Genomic DNA, 27,191 nt, shown 5'->3' on the forward strand with positions numbered 1-27,191 from the left:
ATGTGCCTTCAGTTTTTTTGACGGCCCCATTGACTTGCATGGGCCTCACGGTCACGGAATCTCGGACCAAAGTAGGACATGCTCTACTTTGGATCGGAACAGAGCAACGGGACAGCCAAAAAAACTTAAGTGTGCATGGCCCCATTGAAATGAATGGGTCAGGGTGCTAGCCGTCAGAAAAACAGCTAGCACCCTGAAGAAAAACACTGAAGTGGGCATGAGGCCTTAGGCTACATTCAGACGAGCATAGATTAGAGACTACGGAGGGATGCGTGACACGCAGGAAAAAAAAAGACATGTCCTATTTTTTCACGGACCCTTCACAAGCTCCGTTGAAACAACAGTCGTGTGAACGGCCCCATTAAAATACAGCGTTGTTTTAACGCTTGTCTTAATGAGCCCTAAGACCTTAACTTATCAAACAAACAACCCAAAAAAAAAATATGGAAAACAAAAAGGAGAGCACGGGAACACATGCATCATAATAAGAAACTACCTTTTGGTACCACTTTTATCTTCATGGCTGTCTCTCTAGTGATGGCCAAAGCTTAGTCAGCTGAATGACAAATGTAATAAGCATTAAAATGCTTATACTGGGAAAATAAACCACGGAGGACATCGACTGCACAAAGTTCTCTCACGTCTTCCTGAATGATCATGTGATCCCACTATTACCTGACAGTCACAAGGCTCATACACATCTGAATTATTCATATAGTGATTATTATACAGGAACAGCAATAACACAGTACAACACTCAAGCTGTAACAACTTCTTCATTCCATAGAAGATCATCCTATTATTTAGACTTCTACTATTGCTAAGCTCATGATAACAGAGATTTATCAGACATTTCCTCTATTTACATCTCACAATTCGTCATGTTAATGTGGCGGATTTTATATTGTCGCTGTTCCTCCAGTATAGAAATCCACAATGTAATGGACGATTCTGACTGCTACTTTCACAACAACCGCTTATTCACAGGACCATCGTCGAGGATTTTAATACAGGGTGTGCCCTGGTGGAGTCAGTCCGGTTTAAATTACATTCAGAGGAGAAACGCACCAATAATTCTAGCTAATCGAAATACTAAATCAGCTGAAAGAGTTATATGAAAAGTATTAACACTGTACTAAAGCAAGGACAAGGCTTGTGATCATATACAGATATTGTGCACCTAGTAGCCATAACTACAAGGATAAATGACACATGTAGACAACGTAACTAGCACAGCCGTATACTTCATTGCTGAGCTGCCATGAATGGTGCTTATATCGGACTGATGATGTATCAGAGTTTTGAATCTTTGAATGTCCCGTAGGTTTATATTACATTACGTCCATCTATAAAGGGTTTGGTTTAAACAATAACACTAAATTAAGGAATTGCTATCTATGATAAACCAGGAGATTCACTTTAACGCCGATGCTCCTTATAGTCTTTCACTCTAGAGCCAATCGGTTTTTTTTCTTGTGAGACAAACTGTATTGTAGTCATTGTCTATAACCTATGCAGTAACTATCTATACTGTTAATTTGCCAGTATAGATAGTTATAATTATTGTACTCCTCTCTTTGTTACTTATATAAATGATCGCTCCTCATAATCCCCATTGAATTGATGGCTGGCCTTGTAACATATTTCAAGTCTCAAGCATGGTTATAACCTCTGGAGCAAAGAGTTAAAAGAGTAAGTATGAATTGGAAAATTCTCTAACCACCGCCAAAGTATATGTGACAATACGTAACACAAATAGATGGAGAATTAATATGTCCCTTCTCAACCTCTTGCATCATAGCTGATAGGAAGTCTGTGCTCTTGCATCAGTACAGGCACCGCAATTCAGTTTCCTTACTGTTGAAGCCCATGTTAAATTAGGTTCAAATCATCATTAACTACAGCAATGGAGATGCATACAGTATTATCATCACAAACGGCTACGAGTAGATTTTTTTTTGTTGTTCACACAGCTTTTTTTGCAATCTGATTACGACACCTTTTCAGCATCGCAATCAGAAAGGAAAATGCCTTTATTTTGCCACCCATTGTTTTTAATGGGAATCAGCACCGTGGTTTATATGGTGCTGCTTTTTCAGTGCGTCGAATCGAAATCAGCAGTTCTGAGAAAAAAAGCCTCCTAAACCTATCTAGGAGCTGAATCTGTTCGATGATTCCCATTTGAATCAATGGGAAGCTGAAAAAATAGAGTTGAATGACTTCGTGCTGTTTTGTCTCAAATTTATGCGCTGAAAAGCACCAAAAACAGCGCACTGATTTTAATGTCAGAACCTCCAGTGGGCGGCTTTAAAAAAAAAAAACACGCTAAAGAGCAGCATCAAAATCAGCTTGTATTTTAACCCTTTCAGGACTGAGACATTTTTTGCTTTTTCATTCGTTTTTTCACTCCCCGCCTTCCAGGAGCCATAACTTTTTATTTTTCCGTCAATAGAGTTGTGTGAGGGCTTAGTTTTTGAGGGAGGAGTTGCAGTTTCTATTCTACCATTTAAACAACCATAAAATAGTCTGGGAAACTGATTATAAAATAATTTGTGGGCTGAAATTGAAAAAAAACTGTGCTTTCTCCATTGTTTTTTGGATTTCAGTTTTACAGCTTTCACAGTGCGGTAAAAACAAACCCGTAACTATTCTGCGGCTCAATACGATTACAGTGATTCCAAGTTTATATAGTTTTATCTATATTTTACTACTTTTACAAAGAAGAAACTATTTGTTATAAAAAAAAATGTTTTGTTTCACCACATTCTGAGAGCCATAACTGTTTTATTTTTCCTTTGATTGAGAGGTGTGAGGGCTTATTTTTTGTGGGACGAGCTGTAGTTTTTATTGGTACCATTTTTTGGTACATGCAACTTACTGATCACTTTTTATTACCTTTTTTTGAGAGCTAAGGTGACCAAAATACAGCGATTTTGGTGTTTTAAACTTTTTTTTTTACGGCGTAAACCGTGCAAATTAAATAATGGTATATTACTTAACTATTAATAGTTTAGACTTTTATGGACGCAACGATACCAATTTTGTTTATTTTTTACATTTTAGAGGAAAAATAGGAAAAGATTTTTTTAATTTTTAATATATTTTTTTCACTACTAAAAACTTTATTAAACTTTTTTTTTTTTTTTTACACATTTTATTAGTCCCCCTAGGAGACATGAACCAGCGATCGTAGGAAAATATTTTCATTTTTACAGGCTTCTGTTAAGCCCTGCCAGAGGCACGGCTTAACAGAGGCAGAGCGAAGGCAGAACTGGGGGCCTTCAGTAAGCCCCTGTGCTGCCATGACAACCATCGGCACACCGCAATTGCGTCGTGGGGGGGCGATGAGCTGTCGGAGGGGGCCGTCCCCTCTTTCTAACGCTTTAGATGCCACGGTCACGACTGATCGCAGCATTTAAGGGGTTAAACGGCCTTGAACACCGCAATCGCTGTTCCTGGCCGTTAGTCCCGGATGTCAGCTGTAATACACAGTTGACATCCGCAGTGTATGAAGCGGGCTCAGCCCACTCCATACATCACCCCACTCACTAGGACGTGCTATTACGTCGTGGTGCGCGAAGGGGCTAAAATCAGTGTCCAAATAAGTGTCTGATTTTTCATCCTCAACTTCTTACAATGTGAACATACCCTTAAACTGAATTCACAAGGGACGAAAATGCTGTCGATTTTCTGCAACGTTTCCGCAGCATTCCACCTTTTCTACATAGCATGATCTGATTTCCCTTATGGAAAACGTTCAGCGGCATGTAGTTGGGATTTCTTCAAATTTCATCCACATCGCTGGGACTGTAATGCGCTGTTGATTATCCACATGGAAATTCTGCATGGAAAATCTGCAGGATTTCTATTCAGTCTGAATCCAAGCTAAAGGAACTACAAACTAAGGGTCGGCTCACACGTAGCGTGAATACTGCGGATTTTCTGCAACGGATTTCATTGCGGAACATCCGCAGAGTATTATAGTAGCAGCAAAGTGGATGAGTTTTGAACCACTCTCATCCACACCCTGCATAAAAAAACAGGCGCAGCATGTCAATTTATGTTGCGGAATCGCTGCTTTTCTGTTGTGGGTGTTCCCCATTGACTTCAATGGGAAGGTAAAACACGCAACAAATAGAAGCAATTGCAATTTTTGCGGTGAAAAAGATGCGATTCTGGCGCAAAAATCGCAAATCAGAAATAAATAAAGTTTATACTTACCGAGAACTCTCTGCTTCTGTGTCCAGCCCAGCCTCCAGGGATGATGTTTCATCCATGTGACTACTGCAGCCAATCTCAGAGTTGGTTATTTTTTTTTTACCTGCTATTTTCCGGGCGGACATTCCGGCCAAAAAACTGCACCACAATTTGGTGCGGTTTTTCAGCCGGAATTCCCTGGGTGTCCAGAGCAGATACGTTGTGTGCTTTTACTCAGTGTATCCGCCCTGTGTGAGCATACTCTAAAGGTTCAGTTTACATGACATCTTGTTCCATGAATGAGAGCAAAGCAAGTCAGTGCAGCTACTAAAATCAATGGATGTGGCTTTCAGTTTTTGTTAAACATTCCCTAAAAGGGCAGAAAGGGTGAGGGGTACACATTCAGATACACCCGGTTTATTCTTTTGTGTATTAGGCATGAAAGTGTCAGAAATGGTATTATACCTGTGGTGCCAAAACGATACTTTTTATTTTTACTCAGTTACACCACTTCATATCAACAAGCGTTTCAATATATTTTATGTAGTGTTGCTAAGGTTGCGGTTTATAATACCATCATCCGTGAATATACCATTGGGGCGGGCACTGTCCGCACGCTGTGGTGCGTGGGCATTGAGGCTAAACAAGAAGTAAATGGGGTGGGCATTGAGCGCCGGTATATGGCAGAAGTCCAGCGGAATCTTAAAGTATGCGCTGAGCCACACAGACCACAGGAGCAGAGGTATCTCCTCCACTCGTCGTTGGAACGGGGTTAGGGGAGTAAGTATTTTTATTATTTTTATTAGGTACTATTGGGGCATTATACTCTGTGGGCGATAGTATCAGGGGGTATATTATACAGCACGCTTAGGGGATCTATATTAATTCAATGGCATGGCATGCAAATAGGGGGCGAGGCATGCAAAAAGGGTTATGGCCTAAACATAATTTATTAATCGTAATCGAGGTTACATGTTCAATTAATTGTGATTTTGATTTAGGCCATAATCGCCCAGCTCTAACAGAGCCTAATTTGTTTTTTCAGCAGACCCTGTGAACAATGAAGCAAACTCATCAGTATTAGGCCTCTTTCAAACGGCAGTATTTTGCATCAGTATTTCTATGCGAAAAACCAGGAGAACCTATTCCGTATTTTAGACCCACTCCTGGTTTTGACTTACAAACACTGATGCAAAATACTGACCTAAATACTGCCATCTAAATGAGGCCTTAGACTGGAATTACGAACTGCAGGAAGTGGGAATATGTATCTTCACTGCCTGCTTGTAGAAGTCTATGGAGAGGGGAAGTCTATGGAGAGAAAAGAAGGGGCAGGAGGAGGGAGCTGGGAGGGAAAGACACAGACACTGCACATAGACATGACATAAAGTCTATGGAGAGAGGAGAGAGGAGCAGGAGGATGGAGCAGAGTGAGAGACAGGAACAAACAGAAATGCAACTGCTGGTAGGGATTTTAGTTCACCCCAGCACTGGATTCTCAGCTACACTGATCAGTACTGATGCATAATCTCCTCAACCCAGCTGCTTCTATATATATTATATGTGATAGATAGAGATAGGGGAGCAGGATGCTCCTCTTCTATGTGTGCTTTGTATAGAAGACATGATAGCCGTTAGGCTACAGCTACTAGTTTAGAGAAAACTGAGAATTAGAGATACAGTGTGCAGAGTCATATAATGGCCAGAAATAGTGTTATTCCTCATGTACACACATATGACAGCTTATACTGAAGTCACCTGTAAAGTTAGGCTTTACCAAACGCTACAGTGAATGTATACATGTGTGGTATGTATCAACTCCTCACATCTTCCAATTTTTTGCAGAACATATTTTGTGGGTCAGTGGTCTGACTGAATAAGCATTTTAGTCGCAAAGTTGAATTTTCTTGCAGTTCCAACTTATAATCACTGTTTGTTGCAAAGTTGCGTAAAGGTGGTTGTGCAAATAAATTATTAATTAGCATTTTTATTACACGACATACGGTGTGTTTTCTCAACAAATAACGATTTTGGCAACATAGTAGCTGTTTGGAGTGTGCACTATATATTTTTATGAAATTTGCAGGTGAAGGCCAAATGTTGAGTGGCCTCTGTTTTAGCATTCTGAGAGCACAAGCCCTTGCTAATGTAGATGTCTGTGGTATATAAAACTTTGTATACCTTGATGATCTATTATTTTTACCTTTTTTTGGGTAAGCCTTTGCTTGGATGCAAGTTTTAGAAAGAGAACCTTTCACCTGCCCATACATGTGCAGCTGAGTGCACCATGTAATAGGCACTGCTGCACAAACTTTGTCTCGCTGCAGAACGACAAGACTGTGTGATCTCGCGAGAGAGATCAAACAGCACAAGCCGCTCACACTGTCCGTAGCTGATTTGACAGTGTCAGAGAGCTAAGTATCAGGCCCCCATGCCATTTAGAAATAAAGATACGCCCCATTGACAGTTCAGGGGGATATTTACATATTGGGCGCCAAATATAATGGCACCGATATGTAAATAACGGAGGAGGATAACAATTTTTTTTAAAGTGAGACAAGGTTTGTGCAGCCGTGCCTATTACATGGTGTACTCAGCTACACATATAGGCAGCTGAAAGGTTTTCTTTAATGCATTTGTGTTTTTTTAGATTCCTATTTTTAAAAAGGCTATGTAACACCTTTGCACGACCAACTTTTATTGTTTGTTTGCTTTCTAAATGCAAAATGAAAAGGTTTGTCCAGGTTTAGAAAAACACGGTTGCCTTAGTCCAGAAACAGTGCCACATCATGCATAAGTTGTGTCAGCATTGCAGATCAGCAGCATTAACAAGGATAAGCTGCTAATACCATACAAAAGCTGTGGACAGGTGTGGTGCAGTTTTTTGGAAGAAAGCAGCCATGTTTTACTAATACTGGACAACCCCTTTAAGCAACTTTCTAAATTGTCCTAATTAAAAATATCCTACAATTTTGCTGCTGCAGAGTCTGTGTAATTCCTGTAGCTAAATGGTGTACTGCAAATTCTGACACAAATCCATCAGTCCACTGCTCTAGATGGGCTAACCCATCTGCGCCCTCTCCCATCTCTCAGTATTAGGTCTCTTTCACAAGACAGTATTTGTCAGTATTTTGAAGCCAAAACCAGGAGTGAAGTTAACACAGAGAAAGAGTATAATAGGAAGAAGATTTGTAGCAATTCCGTGTTTAGGACCCACTCCTGGTTTTGTCTTTCAGATACTAAAGCAAGATACTGACCAAAACACTGTTGTGTGAAAGTGGCCTGAGACAGCAGCAAGGAAGTGGATGAGGTTGTACATAAGAGATCAAAATTTGAAGAGGGGTGGAAGCATCTAACTACACTCTGATATGAAGAGTCTATAAGATCTTTCCTCCCTGATAACTTGGATGCTCTATCTGTGACCTCGCTGGAGTTAGAACTGTTAGTAGCATAGACGTACGAGATACGTCCTTGGCTACACAAGTGCCTTCCTGCCAGGACGTATGAGATATGTCTTTGGTAGGGAAAGGGTTAATCATTATTTGTTTTAAATTTCCAGCAGAATACCAGATTTCTGGTCACTTCCGTTCTGGTGATTCTGTTAAGATATGTGCATGTAGAAGTAGAATGTATGAACTCTTGAACACTTAATCATACACATATAGTTTATGCATTTCTTTAATGAGAAAATAAACTTTGACACAAAACTGCATGAAGGAACCTGTTTGTTTAAAAGGTTCCCCTTAATTTTGACAATGTGATAGGTGTTATATTGGTATGGGGGCTTAGGCCTCATTCACACGACAGGGTTTCCCGGCCGTTCATAAATCGGCCGGCACCCGGCTGCATTAGGAATAATAGACCCCTAATGGGGATATTCACACGACCGATTTTTTGACGGCCGGGAAAACCGGCCGTCAAAAAATAGGACATGCTCTATTTTCGGCCGGGTACCCGGCCGCCCGGCTCCCATAGAAGTCTATGGGGCCGGGTAATACACGGACATCACCGGAATGTGTTCCGAGTGATGGCCGGGTTTTCCGTCGCTTGCGCTCTATTTCCTCCTCCTCACAGCGCAGAGTGCATGTGAGGAGGAGGAGTTGATGCCATTCAGACGAATGGCTGTACGCTGTACACGGTGTGGCAGGGCCGGGGTGTACAGCAGGTGGAAGGGAGCACTGCGCTGGCTCCCTTCCCCTGCTTGTTTTAAAAGCGCCCTGGCCCGGTGACACCTTCCATGGCGCCGCTAGCAGCTGCTGCGGCTGCTACTACTGTAGCGACGCCACTATAGCAGAGCAGGGAGGTATCTCCCTGCTCTGCTAGCCCCACTTTAGCTCCTTGAAGGAGCGGAATCCCCGTGCTTGATGTCTCTGTCCATATCTGGGCAGTGACATCAGGGGAAACTCCTGAAGCGGTATCTCCGAACACATGGGGATTCCCCTTCAGGAGTTGCCGCTGATGTCACTGTCCAGATCTGCCCGGCCTGGATGCAAAACTTTATGCAAACCGGCCAGGCAAAATGGCCGATTTTACCGGCCGACACTCGGGCTCGGGCGGGACCCGGTCGTGTGAATCCCGCCTTAGAATGCTATTTTTATTTTATAATACAGTTTTTATTTGTACGTGTTAAAAGTATACAAATTGCCAAACCCTTATACAGCTATGTTGATGGGAAAATAAGTTATGGCTCTTAGAATGCAGCAAGGAAAAAATGAGGACCCAAAATAGGTCAGTCAATAAGGGGTTAAACACCAAATAGTAGAACAATCATTGTGATATACTGTAAGTCAAATGGGTCTGAGTAGTGTGAAACTGAGCTGCAATAACAGGCACAGCCGCCCGTATAAATGAGACACTCTACCTATGTAAACAATTAAGGACCCAGTGGGCACATTTTGCTGACTGGTGGGGGATCTGGGGGGGGGGGGTTGAACCCCCACCAATCAAACATTAATAGCCTAACCTAAGGATAGGCCATAAAAGTTTTACTCCTAGAAAACCCTTACCCTCCGACTGATTAATCAGAGCTGTGCTCAAACAGGAGGATAAATATAATACTGTTTTGCTCAAGCTAAGGGCCTGTTCACATCAGCGTTGGCTTTCCGTTCCGGGGTTCCGTCAATGGTGACGGAAACATTGCTAATGGTTTTCGTTCGTCACCATTCTGGCAGATTTCCGTTTTTCTGACGGAATCAATATCGCAGTCGACTCCATTATTGATTCCGTCGTTAAAACGGAAAACTGCCGGAATGGTGACGAACGCAAACCATTAGCAATGTGTCCGTCACCATTGATATCAATGGTGACTGAAACGGAAGATGTGGTTTCAGTTTGACTTTCCGTTGCGGGGTTCACCCGACGGAAACCTCAGACGGAACCCCGGAATGGAAAGCCAACGCTGACGTGAGCAGGCCCTAACAGTAAAGAGTGCAGGGAGAGCTGCTAGTAATCATCATCATCTCCACCCCACACAGTAAAAGTAAAATGTAATGCTTTTTTGCCACTTTTTTTGTTGTAAAAAATTTTTCCAGTTACATTTGCGTACCCTAGCCTATCATTATCCCCCTTTATGTGCTCTTTTCCCCTTTAGCTCCCCTGTCAATGTCTCCCTGTTTTCTGAATTTCTGCTGCTTGTTCCTGAGTTTTATCCCCCTGCTAGTCCATTCAATAAAATTTATAAAATAAAATGTAACAAGGTGTAAAAATTATATTTTTTAAATAAGTACAAAAAAATAATAACAGTAAATATATATGCAACTGGCATAGTGTAAATACATTAACAAAAGCTTCTACAGCAAAACAAATGAGATTACCTACCAAGTATTTTTGTCTTATTACAAATCATTGTAGAATCTGGTAAACTTCCCACAAAGCTAAGGTACAACCTGTAAATAATAAAAATGTGAATTAACAAATTAAATGGATACATTGCACTGGAACAATAAAAGTAGAAAAACTGAAAACAAAATGCAAACTCTGAAATTCCATTTGAAGGTTAATTTTATGATATTCAATACGGCATGAAACACACAAAGCAAACGTTGTATTGTTGTTCACTTTTTATTTTATTGACACTACTGCCTTAAAGCAGTCATATGATTTGTAGCATGAAAAAGCTCATGTGATGAGATGCTCTAAATATCTGTATGAAATTCCTCTGAGAAATTGTACAACGTCAAAGAATGCTACTCTGAAGAAAAAAAGAGAAGATTCTGTCAGAGTGATTCACACAGTTTTTGTTGTGTTTTTAACATAATTTTTTTTAAGCTTTTTGGTATATACATTTCTGTCTCTCATTAACCAAAACAAAAACCGCATGTTAGAAATGCAACCAACAAGCAGTGTGAACCCAGCCTAAGGACCCATGCACACAACTGTAAAAGCGCCCGTAATTACGGACCGTAATGACAGTCCGTATTTACGGGCCCATTAATTTCTATGGCTGATGGACACCTTCCCGTATATTTACGGGAAGGTGTCCATGCTGTAGATTCTCACTGAAAAAAATAGGACATGTCCTATTTTTTTATTTTACGGACCGTGCTCCCATACTTTATAATGGGAGCACGGCCCATAAATACAGAAGGCCGTCCGCGGCCGTAATTACGGGTCGTAATTACGGGCATGGTCTTGTGCATGGAGCCTAAGACCTCATGCACACGACCGTAGCCATGTGCACGGCCGTGATTTTCGGGTCAGCCGGCAGTGGACTGTGAGCCGCGAGCCGCCCGCAAATCGCGGGCCATGCACGTGGCCGCGGCCATTATTTTCAATGAGCCCGGACCGCAGAAGACGGCCGTAATAAGACATGTCCGTTCTTTCTGTGGTGAGGGCTCCCGGGCCATGCACAGACCATAAAAACAACGCTCGTGTGCATGGCCCCATAAAAATGAATGGGGCCGTAATTCTCCCGTGGATTTTCGGGAGAATTGCGGCCACAAAAGCACGTTCGTGTGCATGAGGCCTTACAGTTTACTCAATCACAGGCAGCTGCTTTCTGCCATGTAACTGTCCTGGAGCACAGGGCTCTACTGTATATAGCAGTTACTCATTTTCTTAACTAAACAAACAGCATATTTCAAACATATTTTTACAAGTCTTGGTAAAACCAGGTACCCCTGAAACTGATTGATCAAACTACAAGCAAAACGATTTTTATCTATGTGACCAGCAAGTATTATGGACACAAACACAAGATGAAACTTACTGTAACATTTGTCTGGTCACACAGTCCTGACTGTAGATGTGGTTATAGTTTTCAACTGAAATTTAAGAAATCTAGGATGTATTAGAAACCACCAAAACAAACCTGTTTCCTGTCTCTTTTCTAGTATTTTACTTACATTCAGTGACCCATTTGTGGTAAACTGCTTCTCAATTTACCAATACGGGAATTAACAGAAGCTATTCAAACTAATGTACAGCATAAAAACTAAATAAGAGTTTAAGGCGAACTACAAGATGGTCATCAGGCCAAGTAGTGTTAGTGACAGGGAACACATGAATAATACATAAAGGCAATGACATGTGTTAAAGGTAATAGAGTCCATGTATAAAAAAAACACCTTTACTTTTAATAGAATTATGTATAAAAAACTATAACTATAAAAAAACAAAACTATAAAACTAAAAATATATTTCAATCTGCAATTAAAAAGATCACAATAAAAAGGTCTTTAAAATTGGCACATGCACTTTGTATGCAACACATGGATGATACATTTTGGAAAAATTTTAAGTTCCCAAAAGCAGCGGTAGTCAGTTGTCTTGTCTAGCATACAGTGTCTATACAAAGAAATCAAACCCCAATTCACTCTTTTAACGTTTTATACAGGTCAAAATATGAAGAAATTAAAAAAATGAAATGTTCCTTCTTTTTTGTTTTTGTAATTTAAAGGGGTTTCCAGGATTCTTTACATTATCCTTACGTAGGCTATCAATGTGTAATTGTTGGGGCCCCTACCAATCAGCAAATCGAAGTGACATTGGTAGCTCCTCTGCACTACTTATCACAGTGATGTTCAAAGCCGTGTGGATTTGTCTGGTACTGTAGCTCAGCCCAGTACACCCTCACAGTACCAGACATAGCCACAATTATATGGCCATGGCAGTGGGTAGAAGCCCTTCTGATCAGACATTGATGGCTTATACTTTCCTAATTTAAATAGGTTTCCTGAGTTTGAAATCTATCGTCTATTCGTAGCATAGGCCCCACACAGAACTGGCGCATGTGGAGGTTTTGGATCTTCAAGGGAACAGGACTGAGCTGCAGTACCAGACACACACCTCTGGAAGTTTTTGTGACAGGTACTGCAAAGAAGCTGCTGCATCGTCGATTCCCCTTTAGTTTTGCAGAAATGGTGTATCCTAGGGATAGGCCATAAATGGCAAATTCTCCATTATAAAGTGACTAATGGGTGTTTTTTTTTGAAACAAAGAAATAGAACACTCACCTACCTCTTTTCCTCACTGCTCATCCCTGCAGTCACAGTTGAATGGAGTGGATAGCAGATGCTGGTGAGTGACGTCATCAGCTGTACCCACCATTCAGTTAGACTGTGCTTACATCTAATTACAGGCAACAGCACAGTCTCAGACAACAGCTTCCCCTATACTGCCAATGGGGAAAAGCAGTAGTCAGAGTCATTGTCAACGCCAGGATTGTGCTGGTGGCTTTCAGCCAGTAGTGTGATCTTATAAGAAAGTGCTTCTCAAACTGCAATGTGGGTCTCACTGGTGAGGCACCCCCCAGTTGTTGGTGAAGTGATTCATTATATGCTGCACAGGCCTTTCTAAGGTTGCACCCATCTCTGGTTTAGCAACATACGGACTCCCTTTGTGTTTACTTTTGTGTTTCACTGGGTTTTAGATTTAAGTCATAGTTAGGTCATTTTAATTTTTTTTGCGTAAACAACAGCTATTTGTGAGGCACGAACATCACCACATTGTAACTGGTGAGGCACCAGTAGAGAAGCCCAACTAAGAGACAATGTCAGGGCTAAATATAGCTAATCAGACCTGACCTCATATTAAAAATTACTGTCTAAATGAACAATCTTGTTGTGGCCTTCGTTCTGTCGGCATCATGTACTTAGCTCCTCCAAGTGTCTTCTTCCTCCTGGCAGGTGCCACTGCTATCTTCTCAGGTCAGCGTCTGGCCTAAAGATCGCGGACTCTTGCCTTCTTAAAGGGCCTGCGCGTGCCAAATTATTTCTAACTAGATTTCACTGGGTATTTAACCCCTTCCCGCAATTTCACGTAACTGTACGTGATGGGATGCGGTCTGTTCCCGCATTTCCACGTACAGTTACGTGAACGCTTTAAACTGTCGCCGTACCGGGATGTGCGGCAGGAGTTTAAAACAGACGGCTGTCCGAGACAGCCTAGCAGCTGGGGATGCCGGCCGAGGACCAATCACAGCTGTCCTCGGCCGGCGATGGCTTTGATTGGTCCATCAGTGCAGATAGACCAATCACAGTTTAGTATGAAGTTTCGAACTATTTAAACTTCCGCCGCACATCCTGGTGCGGCGGAAGTTTAAAAAAGAAGGCTGTCAGAGACAGCCTAGCAACTGTGGATGCCGGCCGAGGACCAATCACAGCTGTCCTCGGCCGGCGATCGCTGTGATTGGTCCATCAGTGCAGATGGACCAATGACAGCTTAGTATGACTTACTTTGACAGCTAGAATGCCTTCAATTTCCAGAAATACGGCTGTCCAAGACAGCCTAGTAACAGAGGATGCTGGACGAGGACCAATCACAGCTGTCCTTGGCCGGCGATCGCTGTGACTGGTCCATCAGTGCTGATGGACCAATCACAGTTTATTATGACAGTTGGAGAGGGGAGTTTAGTGTAGTCTCCGTCTCTGACCACTTCACTTCTGTCAGGGAAGCGATCAGAGGAGGAGCTATTGCTAGTTAGAGTATAAATTAATAATTAACCATATAAATTAACCCCTGGATCACCCGATCTACTGTGCCCTATACAGGTGTCCTGTGCCCTATACAGGTGTCCTGTGCTCTATAGAGGTGTCCTGTGCTCTATACAGGTGTCCTGTGACCTATATAGGTGTCCATCACCAGCCATCTGTACGACAGTACCCTTGATGCCCTATCATAAGACTGGTAGCCTTGTGTGCCGCATCCAGCCTCGTGCGCCGCATACAGCCCCCCTGTGCCGCATTCAGGCTCCTGTGCACCAAGACGTCTGTTACTGCCAAGCGTTTAAAATAAAAAAAATAATCCCGTCATTGACTCGCCACCCTCCTGTGCCTGATTGGCACCAATCAGCCTCATCAGCACTCTGCCACCAGTATCACCTGTGATCCCTGCAAATCACTAAATAAATTCACCCCTTCATTGTCTCATCGCTACCCTCCTGTATTCTGCGCCTAATTGGGACATACCAAACTGCATCCACCTGCGTTTGACACCTGTTACCCGGGAGTTTTTGTTACCTTGGTTTTAGGGAATTAGTTGTTCTATAAAATAAAAAAAAATAAAAAAACACAAAAAAAATAAATAAAAAAAAAACAATACAAAAAAAGTTTTACGTTTCTTCCAACGCCTGTGACACTTGTTACCAAGTTTACAGAAGAAAAAAAAATTACTAAGCGTCTGTATACTGCCAAAGAGGCATGTGCCATGCTCTTTGAGGACTCTGATTATGGTAGTGGGGATGAGGTGACATTTTTAGTGTCCTCTTCATCTAGTGATTCATCTACTGATGAACCGCCACGTAGGCATCCAAGGGTAGGCGTCAGTAATGCACAATCGCAGCCCAGTACAGCTGACTCCACATGGTTCCCCGCAGATAATTTTGTGCCCCAGGTGCCTAAATTCGCTGCGACTCCAGGCATCAATGTAGATACCGCAGGTTTCAGTGAAATTAACTATTTCCAACTGTTCTTCACTGATGACCTTGTAAATTTGATTGTGGCACAAACAAACATATATGCGGAGCAATTTATTTCCCGCAATCCAAATAGCTTTTATGCCAGGCCCCAAAAATGGACTCCCACAAACCCCACTCAAATCCGCAAGTTCTGGGGACTTCTATTGAGTATGGGCATTACCAAAAAACCCACGATACGTTCGTATTGGAACAGACATCCTTTATCATTCCCCTCTTTATTTTCTTGCCATGCCCAGGACCCGTTTTGACATTTTATTAAAATTCATTCACTACAACAATAATGATGATGAGTGCCCACCCCCAAACGACCCCAATTATGATAGACTCTATAAAGTTAGGCCAGTAGTTGACCACTACAACTTAAAATTCAGTCAGGTCTATATGCCCCAAAAATGTCTAGCAGTGGACGAATCCCTGGTCCACTTTAAAGGCAGATTACACTTCCGCCAGTACCTGCCCAATAAAAGGGCTAGGTATGGCGTGAAGCTGTATAAGGCCTGCGAAAGTGTGTCTGGGTATACACTGCGCTTTCGTGTATATGAAGGGAAGGATTCAAAGATCGAGCCACCAAACTGTCCCCCTGTCCTGGGAATAAGTGGGAGGATAGTATGGGATTTGCTCCACCCCATACTAGACCAAGGATACCACTTGTATGTGGACAATTTTTACAACAGCGTCCCCCTCCTGAAGTGCCTTTCTGCTAGGGGCACACTAGCATGTGGCACAATTCAGCTAAATCAAAAGGGTCTCCCCAAGTCATTTATTGAGCAGACACTGCACCGTGGGGAAAGCAGGGCTGTTTGGTCCGAAAATTTGATGCTTGTCAAATATAAAGACAAGCGTGATGTCTTTGTTTTGACCACACTGCATGATGATCGATCCACCCCTTTTCCAGTCAGAGGAGCCATAGAGCAGACCACCAAGCCTGTGTGCATCCAGGACTATAACCAATTCATGGGAGGGGTGGATCTTTCGGACCAGGTACTACAGCCCTACAGTGCCCTAAGACAATCTAAGGTGTGGTATAAAAAATTGGTGGTATACCTCACCCAAGTGGCACTCTATAACGCCTCTGTTCTCTACAGAACAGCAGACAATACGGAGACTTTCCTGGGATTCCAAGAAAAAATTATTAAATAAATTATTTTTGGAGACCAGGAAGCAGAGGGCAGCAGTGAAGGTAGCAGCACTTCTGGGATCTCCAGAATAATACATGGCCAGCATTTCCCAGGAGTACTTCCCCCCACAGAAAAAAAACAAAAACCCTAGAAAAGGTGTCGAGTTTGTTCAAGCAGAGGGATTAGGAAAGACACCACTCACTACTGTATGACCTGTCCCTCTAAACCAGGCCTCTGCATCGGAGAATGCTTCAGTTTTTATCAAACCTCTGTTGATATTCGTTAAATCTAATTTCTACTACTCCAATAACATCACATCCATTCAATTCATTTCTTAAATAGCCCCTGGGCATTTATTTTCCAAATTAATTTGATATCTCAACAATACCACCCCCCCAAAATACAAATTCCCATTATACCCCTAGATGAATACTGTGCTTTGAAGGGTGCAATTTTATTAAATGAGGCATTTCTTGAACTTACTTTATGTTCTGGAGCCTCTGCAAACATAAGGTGTTGCTTAAAAATCATCCACATAAAAAGTAGGCCCTAGAAACCTACTGGAACTGTGTAAAGATCATATATGGAGTATTATTCAGCACAAGATCCAAAAACAAAATGGTAGGCCTTCCCTTCTGAGCCCTACAGTGTGCCCAGGCAGCAGTTAATGGCCACATATGGGGTATTGGCCTTATCCGGAGAAATTGCACAACAAATTTTGGGGTGCTTTTTTTTTTTTTATTACCCTTGTATAAAATAAAAATTTGAGGATAAAGCAACGCTTTATTGGAGAAAATTAAATTCTGCATTTTCACGGCCCAGTGTTTATAACTTCTAAGAAGCACCTTTCGAGTCAAAATGCTCACTACACCCCTAAATAAATTCCTTAAGGAGTGTAGTTTACAAAATGGGGTCACTTCCTGGGGGTTTCCACTGTACTTGTACCTCAGCAGCTCTGCAAACTCGTCATGGCACCCGAAAAGCATTCCAGACAAATCTGAGTTCCAAATAGCGCAACTTCTCTTCTGAAACCTGTCGTGGGTCCAAACAGCAATTTATTACCACACATGGGTTATTGCCGTAATCAGGAGAAATTGCTTTACAAATGTTTGGGTGATTTTTCTCCTTTATTTTTTGTAAAAATTAAAAATTTCTATGTTTTTCAGAAAAAAAGTTGATTTTCATCTTCACAGACTAACTCCAACAAATTCCGCAAAAAACCTGTGGGGTCAAAATGCTAACTATACCCCTAGGAAAATTCTTTCGGGGTGTAGTTTCAAAAATGGGGTAACTTTTGGGGGGGTTTTCCACTGTTTTGGTCCCGCCAGGAAGTTGCAAACGCGACATGTCACCGAAAACCAATCCAGCAAAATCTGGACTCCAAAATCAAAATGGCGCTGCTTCCCTTCTGAGCCCTGCCGTGGGTCTAAACAGCAGTTTATTACCACATATGAGGTATTCCCGTAATCGGTAGAAGTCGCTTTACAAATTTTGGGGTTCTTTTTCTCCTTTATTCCTAGTAAAAATTAAACATTTCTACGTTTTCTCAGAAAAAAAGTCGATTTTCATATTCACGGCCGAATTCCACTAAATTCTGCAAAAAACCTGTGGGGTCAAAATGCTAACTATACCCCTAGGAAAATTGCTTGAGGGGTGTAGTTTCCAAAAGGGGGTCACTTTTGGGGTGTTTCCACTGTTTTGGTCCCTCCACGACGTTGCAAACGCGACATGTCATCGAAAACCAATCCAGCAAAATCTGGACTCCAAAATCCAAATGGCGCGGTTTCTCTTCTGAGCCCTGTCGTGGGTCCAAACAGCAGTTTATTACCACATATGAGGTATTCCCGTAATCGGAAGAAGTTGCTTTACAAATTTTGGGGTTCTTTTTCTCCTTTATTCTTAGTAAAAATTAAACATTTCTACGTTTTCTCAGAAAAAAAGTTGATTTTCATCTTCACAGACTAACTCCAACAAATTCCGCAAAAAACCTGTGGGGTCAAAATGCTAACTATACCCCTAGGAAAATTCTTTCGGGGTGTAGTTTAAAAAATGGGGTAACTTTTGGGGGGGGTTTCCACTGTTTTGGTCCCGCCAGGAAGTTGCAAAAGCGACATGTCACCGAAAACCAATCCAGCAAAATCTGGACTCCAAAATCAAAAATAGCGCTGCTTCCCTTCTGAGCCCTGCCGTGGGTCTAAACAGCAGTTTATTACCACATATGAGGTATTCCCGTAATCGGGAGAAGTCGCTTTACAAATTTTGGGGTTCTTTTTCTCCTTTATTCCTAGTAAAAATTAAACATTTCTACGTTTTCTCAGAAAAAAAGTCGATTTTCATTTTCACGGCCGAATTCCACTAAATTCTGCAAAAAACCTGTGGGGTCAAAATGCTAACTATACCCCTAGGAAAATTGCTTGAGGGGTGTAGTTTCCAAAAGGGGGTCACTTTTGGGGTGTTTCCACTGTTTTGGTCCCTCCACGACGTTGCAAACGCGACATGTCATCGAAAACCAATCCAGCAAAATCTGGACTCCAAAATCCAAATGGCGCGGTTTCTCTTCTGAGCCCTGTCGTGGGTCCAAACAGCAGTTTATTACCACATATGAGGTATTCCCGTAATCGGGAGAAGTTGCTTTACAAATTTTGGGGTTCTTTTTCTCCTTTATTCTTAGTAAAAATTAAACATTTCTACGTTTTCTCAGAAAAAATGTAGCTTTTCATATTCACGGCCGAATTCCACTAAATTCTGCAAAAAACCTGTAGGGTCAAAATGCTAACTATACCACTAGGAAAATTCCTTGAAGGGTGTAGTTTCCAAAATGGGGTCACTTTTGGGGGCTCTCCACTGTTTTGGCACCACAAGACCTCTTCAAACCTGACATGGTGTCTAAAATATATTCTAAAAAAAGGAGGCCCCAAAATCCTCTAGGCGCTCCTTTGCTTCCGAGGTCCGTGTTTCAGTCCAAGAGGACACTAGGTCCACATGTTAGATATTTTTAAAAACTGTAGAATCAGGGTAATAAATATTGAGTTGCAATTCTTGGCTAAAACCTTCTGTGGTACAAATTGTTTTTTATTACAAATGAATTTTGTCAAAAAAAAAATAAACTGAACTGGTCCCTGTTTAAAAATAGCCTTTTGAAATTTTCTTGAAAATTTGAGAAATTGCTGCTAAAGTTCTAAGCCTTGTAACGTCCTAGAAAAATAAAACGATGCAAACATAAAGTAGACATATGGGGAATGTTAACTAGTAACTATTTTGTGTGGTATTACTATCTGTCTTACAAGCAGATACATTTACATTTAGAAAAATGCTAATTTTCACACATTTTCTCTAAATGATGGTGTTTTTCACAAATAAATACTGAATTTATCGACCAAATTTTTTCACTAACATCAAGTACAATATGTCACAAGAAAACAATCTCGGAATCGCTTGGCTAGGTGAAAGCATTCCGGAGTTATTACCACATAAAGTGACACATGTCAGATTTGAGAAAATCGGCTGTGTCCTGAAGGCCAAAACAGGCTGTGTCCTTAAGGGGTTAAGGTCCTCCCTTTCCTTCCTTCTTTGCCAGAGCAATTTGGTTCTTTCTAGTGTTCCTTGCCTGCCCTGACCTCTTGCTAAGTGACCCGTGACAAACCTCTGCTGCCTGCCTTGACCATTTTCTATGTGACCCGTCTTTAAAGAGGCTCTGTCACCAGATTCTGAAATCCCTATCTCCTATTGCATGTGATCAGCGCTGCAATGTAGATAACAGTAACGTTTTTGTTTTTTTTTAAAACGTTCATTTTTGGCCAAGTTATGAGCTATTTTATATATATGCAAATGAGATTTGAAATTGACAACTGGGCGTTTTTTTTTCATTATGTCCAACTGGGCGTGTATTGTGTTTTTAACTGGGCGTGTTTACGTGTATGACGCTGACCAATCAGTGACCAGTCAGCATCATACACTCATCTCCATTGTTTTACACAGCAGCGATGTGCAGCCACATAAACAGAGATTAACGTTACTGCAGTATCCTGATAATGAATATACATGATCATCCAGCCTGGACGTCATGTGTATTCAGAATCCTGACACTTCTGAATCTTTTCTTTGAGATTTCTAGCACGGGAAACGAAATCTCGCGAGATTTCGGAGATAAACGAGATTTCGTTTCCCTTGCTGCAAATCTCACAGAAAAGATTCAGAAGTGTCCTGATAATGAATACACATGACGTCCAGGCTGGATGATCATGTATATTCATTATCAGGATACTGCAGTAACGTTAATCTCTGTTTATGTGGCTGCACATCGCTGCTGTGTAAAACAATGGAGATGAGTGTATGATGCTGACTGGTCACTGATTGGTCAGCGTCATACACGTAAACACACCCAGTTAAAAACACAATACACGCCCAGTTGAACATAAGAAAAAAAACACGCCCAGTTGTCCATTTCAAACCTCATTTGCATATATATAAAATAGCTCATAACTTGGCCAAAAATGAACGTTTAAAAAAAAACAAAAAACGTTACTGTTATCTGCATTGCAGCGCCGATCACATGCAATAGCAGATAGGGATTTCAGAATCTGGTGACAGAGCCTCTTTAAACCTTGTTGCCTGCCCTGACCTTTTGCTATACCAGACCACGCTTACTGGCACTACACCTGTTATGTTGGCCTTCACAAAGGGAGACTACTCTGGGGTAGTGACCTGGGGTTCGCTTGCACCAGAGTCCAAATCTCTGTAAAAGGGGTTAATGGGTGAATACCAGGGGCTCCCTAAACTCTGCTTACCGGTTTGGCCTGTCAAATTTCTTGGTGACAAAGTGTGTTCACACCACCCTCTGCTGCCCCGTGACAGAATCTCCATTGGCCTCGTGGCAAGTCTCTTTAAATGTAGCATGTTTTCTATCCTTAGCTGATATGTAAAGAGAGGTACACACCCTTTCTAACAGTTGAATACAAAATTAATATTCCTTATAATGATATGTTGTTTCAGATCTATTATAGATGCTATGATGGCCTGACAGCATCTCAGGCAACAGGAACAAAAGGATGACGGCGCTCTGATGAGTACCATAGCCCCTCCCCTCCATTCTAGCAAATAGTGGGGGCTTCAGCATTCAGACCAAAATAGATACAAGCTTCTGACATATCTCTATGACATAACAGATTGAACATAAAAACTCAAAAATGTGCATAAAGGTGCTCAATCACTTTAACAGAGTACTTAAAAAAGACAAAAAACAAAGATCCTATCTCAGCTGTGAATTAATGCCATGGCTGGGTGAAACTGCTTGTTTTCTTGTTCTCTACTACTGTTCCTTCTATAGAGTAATACATTCTTACACAAGCTCTAAAACACATTGACACTCACACCAACAAGGATAGCAATATATCTCATTTACAATAAGTGCCATATTATTGGCACCAAACCTTACCTAACAGTTTTAACCCAGTCCCTGGAGATAAGAATTAAAAGTGTGGGCAGGAGATAAACATAAACAGCTAACACATTAAATGCTTAAAGGGAATGTGTTGCCAGCAAAACATGTTTTTTTTTTTTTAATTAAACATTTAGTGTGTAGGTGATTAAACATTGTTCAAATTTTTTTTATTTTTTTCACGAGTCAGGAAATATTATAAATTAGATTCTCATTAATAATATTTCCCATTGCTGGTCACTAGATGGAGCTATTCCCAAAATTGCAGCATTGCATGTGGTAAAGCAACCACATTGCTTTTTGCTGCAAAATTGGGAAAAAAGCACTCGCTCTAGTGAGCTTTGAGAATCCCCCCCTCCTTTATCCTGGCTAGTGCCGGGATAAACGAGGGGATTGAACGGTCTAACCTCCTACACTGTGTGTCGCCATTTTTTGAGCTAACACACAGTGTAGTAGGTTTACATACAGTAGTAAACACACACAAACACGAACATACATAGAAATCTCTTACCTGCTCCTGCCGCCGCGGCTCCCTCCGGCCCATCCGCTCCGTCTGCTGCCGCTGGTCCAAGTGCACAAGTCCGGAAGCCGCGGCCGGAAGTAGTAATCTTACTGTCCGGCCGCGACTTCCGGTCCACAGGAAAATGGCGCCGGACGGCGCGCATTTCAAATTGGACTGTGTGGGAGCGGCGCATGCGCAGTTCCCACACAGACGGCGTACACAGAAGTGGATGGGACGGGACCCGTTCGCAGTCCCTATGGGACTGTGGCTGCCATATTCCATGTCTGTATGTGTCGTTAATCGACACATACAGAAATGGAAAAAAAAATGGCAGCCCCCATAGGGAAGAAAAAGTGTAAAAATAAGAAAAAGTAACACACAAACACACAAATTAATCCAAACGTTTTTAATAAAGCACTAACATCTTTAACATATTAAAAAAAAATTTGTGATGACACTGTTCCTTTAAGGAGTTTGTCCGAGAGTTTAAAGAGAACCTTTCACCTCCCCATACATGTGCAGCTGAGTGCAGCATGTAATGGGGAGGGCTGAACAAACCCTGGGGCACTTTACAATTTTTTTCTACCTCCCACCGTTACTTAGATATCGGTGCCGTTATATTTGCCACCCGATATTTACATAACCCCCTGAACAGTTAACGGGATGTGTACTGGCAAGGGGGCGTGTTACTATGGCTGTGACACTGTCCAATCAGATATGGACAGTGTTACAGCACGCTCGCTCTCATCTCTTGTGAGAGATCAGTCTTGTATTGTCTGCCGAACTGGCAAGGAGATGTGTCACTGCTACAGACAGTGTAAGAGCTGGGGAGCGCTTACACTGTCCGTAGCAGTGACACGCCCCCTTGCCAGTTCGGCAGACAATACAAGACTGACCTCTCACAAGAGCTGAAGAGATGAGAGCGAGCATGCGTGCTCTCCTCTCCACAGCTCTTACACTGTCCGTAGCAGTGACACGCCCCCTTGCCAGTTCGGCAGACAATACAAGACTGACCTCTCACAAGAGCTGAAGAGATGAGAGCGAGCATGCGTGCTCTCCTCTCCACAGCTCTTACACTGTCCGTAGCAGAGACACGCCCCCTTGCAAGTTCGGCAGACAATACAAGACTGACCTCTCACAAGAGATGAGAGCGCATGCTGTAACACTGTCCATATCTGATTGGACAGTTTCACAGCCATAGTAACACGCCCCCTTCCCAGTACACGCCCGGTTGACTGTTCAGGGGGTTATTTAAATATCGGGCGCCAAATATAACAGCACCGATATCAAAATAGCGGAGGGAGGTAGAAAAAAAATTGTAAAGTGCCCCAGGGTTTGTTCAGCCCTCCCCATTACATGCTGCACATGTATGGGGAGGTGAAAGGTCCTCTTTAAGAAATTAAACTAGCTGCAGGAAATGTTATAGAAAAAAAAACCAATACTTACTTGATAGTTCCCCTTGTTCCAGTGCCGATGCGCAGTTGGTCTCTGCTGGTCTTTGTGTATATTCCTGGAGCGATGACGTGCCATGCCAGAACATGACTGCTGCAGCCAATCACTCGCCCCACCGTCAGATGCCGTACATACTAGCATCACCGAGTGATTGGCTGCAGCGGTCACATGCTAGTAAGGCACGTTATCGCTCTAGAAAACTAAACAAAGACTGGCGGGGACCACTGCAGTATCGGCACTGGAGCAGAGGGAGAACTAACAGGTGACTTATGTTTGCTTTTTTATTTTTTAACATTTCCGGCACATAGTTTAAATTCATGAACTCCCAGACAACCCCTGTAATGCAAAGAATGTATCCATAATAGAGTTTACTGAACCCCCTCCCTATATCCACCGCATATATAGGACAGAAGCCAGCAGGGAGAGTATGGAGCAGGCTCAAGGGCTGATGCCGCTTCATAAGTTGCGGGTGTCAGCTGTATGTTACAGCGGGATTGTAGATTACTACGATCCCACTCGTTTAACCCCTTAGATGCTGTGGTCAATAGCGACCGCGGGATCTTAGCCAGCCCATCCACCGTCACAGCTGCTTCAGAGACCGAGAAGGGCTGATTAATTGAGCCAGGCAGCCAGCCACGTCATCGACACACAGAGAGGAGGGCCCTGTGTCGACGCGTGCCAGCTACAACACGAGCTCTGAACTTCTGGGTCCACGCAACAGGGACTAAAAACCTGCAATTCATGCAGGCTTGAAAACGAAAGTATATTAACAAGTTTATTTTTTACAAAAGCAAACTAATCGTTTTTCCTTTCGTCCGACAACCCCTTTAAGCCCTGCCAGCAATGTAAAGAAAAAAAATAACATAACTGGTATCGTCACGTCCAAAAAATTCAAAACTATTACAATATTACATTATTTAACCCAAATGATGAACACAGAAAAAAATATATATATTTTAAACACCAGAATCACAGCTCGCCCAGCGAAAAACAAGCCCTCACACCGCTCAATTGACAGAAAAATAAAAAAAACTCTCAGAATGTGGTGACACAAGACAAATATAATTTTTAACAATTCATCTGAAGCATTAAAATATTCACTTATTCTGTACTATCACTAGGATGTAGTCTCTAATGGTTACAATGAAAGGAGCTGAATGTGGGTGGGACAGTTCCAGTATGATTGACAGCTCTGCTCTAAGGTATAGACTCATTCAAGTAAATGGGGCCGAGCCGCAGTACCAGTTATATCCGCCTGTACGGACTAACTGCTGTACTTGTGTAAAATTATAGGGGCCGCAGAGCCTTTATTGTGCTGATTGGCAGGGGTCCCAGGAGTTGGACTCCCACCAATCATACTTTGATGGCCTTTCCTAAGGATAGTCCATTACTGTTTTACTTGCAGAAACCCCTTTAAGGCCCTGTTCACACGGAGTTTTTTGACACGTTTTTTGACGCGGAAAACGCGTCGGAAAACGCGCCAAAAACGACCCAAAATGACTCCCATTGATTTCAATGGGAGACGGAGGCGTTTTTTTACCGTGAGTAAAAAAAACGCCTCGCGGCAAAAAGAAGGGACATGACCCTTCTTGATGCGGTTTCCGCGTCCAAAACCGCATTGAAAGCAATGGGGACACGTCAAAAAACACCTCGAACTAGTGAGGTGTTTTCTGACGAGTATATTGCCGAGTGTTTTGCAGGAGTCGTCTCCTGCTGCTAGTCCAGCCCAGCAAGGGGCTGTCATTTCCTGTCTGCTCGTGGAGCCTGAAAAACATCGTGGACAGAACTCAGGGATACAGAAAACCGAAGTCCTGCATCCAAATCAAATACAAGTAAGTGAAATTGCTCCTATGTTCCATACATGCTATACATGTATGGAGCTGTGCATTTTTTTTTTTAATATTTTTTTTTTTTTAAATTTTTTTAGATTTTTTTTTTAGATTTTTTTTTTAGATTTTTTTATTTTTATTTTTTTAATTTTGTTATGCAGTTGTTCATGTATGTCATCTCTTTTTTATTTTTTTTTTACATTTCAGGAACAGAAATGACGACAGCAGAGGTGTACCACCGAATGGACATTGATGTTGGGAAATTGATTCAAGAAGTAAGTATACTTTTTTTTTTTAATGTGGGCCTGTTCACATCAGCGTGGTTTCCGCTGAGGGGTTCCGTCGGTGCTTTCAGTCAGGGGAACCCTTCAACGGAAAGGCAAGTGTGAAGTGGTGACAGATCCGTTGCTAATGGTTTCTGTTTGTCCCCGTTGTGCAAAGGGTTCTGTCGTTTCGACTGAACCAATACCGCAGTGTAGGGAATCCCATTAGCAACGGATCCATCAGCATTGAAGTCAATGATGATGCAAACAGAAAACAATGTTTTTTTTAATGTGGGCCTGTTCACATCAGCGTGGTTTCTGCTGAGTGGTTCAGTCGGTGCTTTCAGTCAGGGGAACCCCTCAACGGAAAGGCAAGTGTGAAGTAAGTTCCGTTTGCATCACCATTAATTTCAATGGTGACAGATCCGTTGACAGAAGGATGTCAGGCTGGGTTCACACGACCATGTTACGTCCGTAATGTACGGAACGTATTTCAGCCGGAAGACCCGGACCGAAGACAGTGCAGGGAGCCGGGCTCCTAGCATCATAGTGATGTACGACGCTAGGAGCCCGACTCCCTGCACTGTCTTCGGTCCGGGTCTTCCGGCCGAAATACGTTCCGTACATTATGGACGTAACATGGTTGTGTGAACCCAGCCTCATGCGTGTGAAAACCTCGGCAAAAACAGCCTGAAAAACCGCCTGGAAAACCGCCTCAAAAACCACGTCAAAAACCACGTCAAAAACCACATCAAACATGAAAACCTCCAGGGTCAGTTTTTACAGGAGGAATTTTCCTCCTGTAAAAAACTCAGTGTGAACAGGGCCTAACAATACTGGAGCAAGGAAAAACATTGACATTAAGGAATGTGAGGACAATAAAAGCAACGAAAGACATGTTGAAAAAACAAAACTGCTCTGAATTATTTGAATTCTAATAATAAATTACCTGGTGCATCTCCATGAAGATGGATCCTATCTCTTAAGATCCCAGTAAAGGAATTGGAAGATTACAGTAGCTGAAACATAAAAGAGGACATAACTACACATTAAAATAAGTGGGACGTACAATCTTTTCTAACTTTTAATGCTATAGCACTCACATAAGTTTAATATACTCAGTTTTTTTTAACCCTTTATCATTTAAACAGTTCCAGTATATCAATAAGAAAAACAAATACACAAAAATTTATAAAAATTAAAAAAAAGAAGAGCAAGCAAGAATAAAAAAAATAAACGTTAACCTTGCATAAGGAGCCATAGTATGCCTGTGTGAATGAAGACAGGTTCCATTGACATCTGTGTTGGTCATTTCCATTGCTCTACTCTGTCATAGGAAAACAACGAAAATGATGGCAGTGATGGATCCGACACATGATTAACAGCAGCGGAGCCAAGCTGAAACCATTGACTTAACCCCTTAATGACCAGCCTATTTTAAACCTTAATTACCAAGGTATTTTTTACGTTTTTCCATC

The 27,191-nt window shown here is 42.0% G+C and overlaps 1 protein-coding gene across 3 annotated transcripts in view; it reads right to left on the reverse strand.

Annotated features, from left to right (window-relative positions):
- The window catches only part of ATP8B4 (ATPase phospholipid transporting 8B4 (putative)), a 257,001-nt gene that overhangs the window by 219,456 nt on the left and 10,354 nt on the right, over positions 1–27,191 (reverse strand). For all 3 annotated transcript variants that reach the window (XM_075858039.1, XM_075858037.1, XM_075858038.1), the window contains exons 2-3: positions 26,663–26,732; positions 10,015–10,082 (exon numbers count right to left, since the gene is read on the reverse strand). In XM_075858039.1, coding sequence (XP_075714154.1) covers positions 10,015–10,042 — 28 coding nt within the window. In that variant the 5' untranslated portion in view covers positions 10,043–10,082; positions 26,663–26,732. The remainder of the gene's footprint in view (positions 1–10,014; positions 10,083–26,662; positions 26,733–27,191) is intronic.

The sequence above is a fragment of the Rhinoderma darwinii genome, chromosome 3 (genome assembly GCF_050947455.1).
Source record: "Rhinoderma darwinii isolate aRhiDar2 chromosome 3, aRhiDar2.hap1, whole genome shotgun sequence".
Taxonomy (NCBI): Eukaryota; Metazoa; Chordata; class Amphibia; order Anura; family Rhinodermatidae; genus Rhinoderma; species Rhinoderma darwinii.